General features: G+C 35.2%; 1 protein-coding gene across 1 annotated transcript; it reads left to right on the top strand.

Annotated features, from left to right (window-relative positions):
* Nucleotides 1–284: 284 nt before the first annotated feature.
* On the top strand, nt 285–2813 carry LOC147515729 (uncharacterized). The gene is made up of 3 exons (XM_086594502.1): nt 285–362; nt 513–689; nt 2659–2813. Exons 1-3 carry the CDS (start codon nt 299–301, stop codon nt 2718–2720), a joined length of 303 nt encoding a protein of 100 aa, XP_086450628.1. The 5' UTR covers nt 285–298; the 3' UTR covers nt 2721–2813.
* The last annotated feature ends 319 nt before the right edge of the window (nt 2814–3132 follow it).

Raw genomic sequence — 3132 nt, 5'->3', positions numbered from 1 at the left:
GCTTTAATATGAGTTGGTAGTTACTATGAGTAGAGGGGTGTTTTAACCCACTGCAGCACTTACCAATTGTCAAGCTATCTTCAGTTTGGGTTTAAGATTTTTGGCTTGATCGAGGTGAGTGGTAATTGTCGTTGTACTGGTACTAAGCTCTGATGGATAAGAAGAAGAAAAAGAGAAGAAAGATTCATTTTTTTGGGTTTTTGAGGAATGGGTTTAAGTTTGTTTTTTTGTTTTGGAGAATGAGTTTTTTTAATTTTGATAAATGGTTTGTTTTGCATGTTTTTTGAACTTTTTGTTAATGGGAGCTGGAGTTTCAGCTGTGATTCTTATTGGTGTCATTGCTTACTCATTTGCAAGAAAAGGTACTAAATCTTGCCACATTGTCAATTCAAAGCTAATCTTCATGGAACATTTTATATCATTTATTAATATGAAAGGTGCAATGTGTGTTTGTATATTTAGTACCTAGGCATTGGGATATGATTTGTTTGATTGTTGTTAGGGATTTTCAGGTTTCAAGTTGAAGTTAGATGGCCCATTGAATGCCTTTCAACTGTTTTCGAAACTAGCTTATTCAATTGAGAATAGGAGTGGAAGCATTGAGTCAAGCACATCTAATGCGAATTTTGTTGTTTCTGAGACAACTCCAGCTTATGCTTCTGAGATCAGAATTGATATTAGTGCTTCAGGTATACAAACTTCTATATCTACGAAGATCCACACCGAACAACACTTCACAAGTAGAATAGCAACTGTATGGGCCAAATTAATTATGTCGAATTGAGAGTTAGATTATGAAATTGTGGATAATGATTTATTGAAACAACAAGATTGGAGAAGTGAATCCCAAAATGGGCATTGTGTCTTTTACTTGGTTGGATTCTTTAATAGTCTCGCTGTTGAGAGTATTGTTGGTATGAAATTTGTGGTTACTTTGTGATGCTTGCCAGAGGGTATTATTATTTACCCGAACTGTCACTGTTATCTGGGGTTTGTTTTGTTTTGTTTTTTTGTGTTTTTTTTTTCTAATGAAAGAAATAGTAAAGGTGTATAAAGTACTTGCATTCCATTGCGTTAGAGTAGTAATGAGCATTAATTCTCATATATGTTTGCATTGATCACCATTTAGCTTAGAAGTCAAATTGTCTTCCAGTCATTCCCATGGGCATCTAGCATCTGGACAGTCGCACAAAATATGTTTAAGAGCATATGTAGTAGGGTGGGAATTTGGCCCTAACGACCCTAACCCGGCCCTGACCAACCCGACCCTAAGCCCTATAAAGCCCTCACAACTAAAGCCCTCACAGAGTTTAGGGCAGGGCCGGCCCGACCCTAATGCCTTCTAGGCAGGGCTAGGGCTAAGGTTCTAAAACATAGGCCCGACCCTAATTAGGCCCTCATTAGCCCGGCCCTAACCAAGCCCTAGTTATAGTTTAACACTTTCACTATAAATACATACACATACCATAATTGTCTAACTTTTTGTTAAATATTTTCAATTAAAATAACATTGTCCTTTGTAATTTATCACTTACACCCAAGGATACTTCCAATAACTTGTCTTATATAACAAAAACTTGTCAACTTAGCAGCCATGAAGAACAATGAGCACTAGCCTAATAAAAAATAAGACTTTATTCCTTTGATCATCAAATCAAAGTCTAGAACTTATTATTCTCAATTTATTTTCCCACTTACTTCTTATAAATTATATTTTTATTCACATCCAAACCAAGTCTAGAACTAAAGGTTTTCTTCCACACCATTAAAGCGAAATACAGAGCAGACATTTGTAACACAGAAACCAAAAAACAACCTTTGTCAGAAAAATGGCATTTGTAATCTCAAATCTTTCTCCATCACTTGTTCAAAAGCCCATATTTTCATTTCCATATACAAAGCTTGAATCACTTTTAAATTAGAAGAAAATTAATATTATATTCGTTTGAATCTATTATGGGAACAGTTTATGATATTGGTCGGAAACAATTATTTAACAACTTTCCTGGCCCTTAACCAAAGTTATTCTGTTTCTTCTTTATATATATTATTTCTTCCTTTAAAATGATAATATAATTATTTGTCTATGTACTTTTCAATGTTAAATGTAATTTTAGTGAGGTTTGAGTACAAGGAAGAACAAATTCCGAACTCTCGATGTACTTCAGTTCATTAGATTGTGGATGAGCATTTTAAATTGTTGGACTTATCCAGGATTATTACTAGATTGGTGGGACTTTGAGTTTGTAGATGATCTTTGTACATTTTTGTAATATAAATGAGTTTTAAAACTGATGTAGTAAAAAGAAGAAAATATATAGGCCCGGCCCTAAAGCCTTTAAAGAGGGCTTATGGTAGGGTCAGGGCTTGAGATTTAGACTTGTGACTTGGCCTGACCCAACCCTATGCTGACTTTAGGGTCTGGCTAACCCGGCCTTAATATCTGAAGGGCTTTAACTGTTTAGGGCCGGGCTAGCTCGACCCGGCCCATGGCCCACCCCTAATATGTAGTATCACACCTTTTGTAATACTTAGATGCCAGAATCCTCTCTTTTGTGGCTGCAAAATTTCCATGTTGTACTTGCAATATTTGGACATCCATGTGCCAAAATATTCTCTCTTTTCTTATTACTAATTACAATTGTACATCTGTTCTAGGTTTTCAAACGGGATATGAGGGAACTGGAAGAGTTCCTCTCCAAATTGAACCCTATGGCTGATGAAGAATTTGTTCCTCCTTCCCTCAAAAACAACAACCCATGCATCCGCTAGAGCTATGCTTAACAATTTTCTCATGCTTAACCACCATAACTTATACGAAACTGGTGTTGTCCTCGACATTGCAAACGGACATACCCCTCCTAGAAGGGTAACTCATACTCCCTTCCCTGAGATTGTAGTGCTATCTATTTGTGTATATTATTTTGCATGAAATTTTAGTTGCAGAAAGTCATAAATGCATCATATACTGATTACCAGGTCTCTTTTCATGGGTTCTAAGTATGAGTTGACTCCAAATTTATCTCCTTCATTCTTCAAAAACATAAGTGGATAGTTTTTTTTTTTTTTTTTTTTTTTTTTTTTTTTTTTTTTTTTTTTTTTATTATGTAGAATGGGAGAATATAAGATCAC

The sequence above is a fragment of the Coptis chinensis genome, chromosome 2 (genome assembly GCF_015680905.1).
Source record: "Coptis chinensis isolate HL-2020 chromosome 2, ASM1568090v1, whole genome shotgun sequence".
NCBI lineage: Eukaryota > Viridiplantae > Streptophyta > Magnoliopsida > Ranunculales > Ranunculaceae > Coptis > Coptis chinensis.
This window is presented reverse-complemented; position numbering and strand designations above follow the sequence as displayed.

What these genes read in the sequence shown, in the direction of transcription:
- LOC147515729 (XM_086594502.1), top strand. Translation starts at nt 299, where the DNA reads ATGGGAGCTGGAGTTTCAGCTGTGATTCTTATTGGTGTCATTGCTTAC. An exon ending in TTACTCATTTGCAAGAAAAG is followed by an intron (nt 363 to 512) that starts GTACTAAATCTT and finishes AGGGATTTTCAG; the next exon opens with GTTTCAAGTTGAAGTTAGAT. An exon ending in AATTGATATTAGTGCTTCAG is followed by an intron (nt 690 to 2,658) that starts GTATACAAACTT and finishes CATCTGTTCTAG; the next exon opens with GTTTTCAAACGGGATATGAG.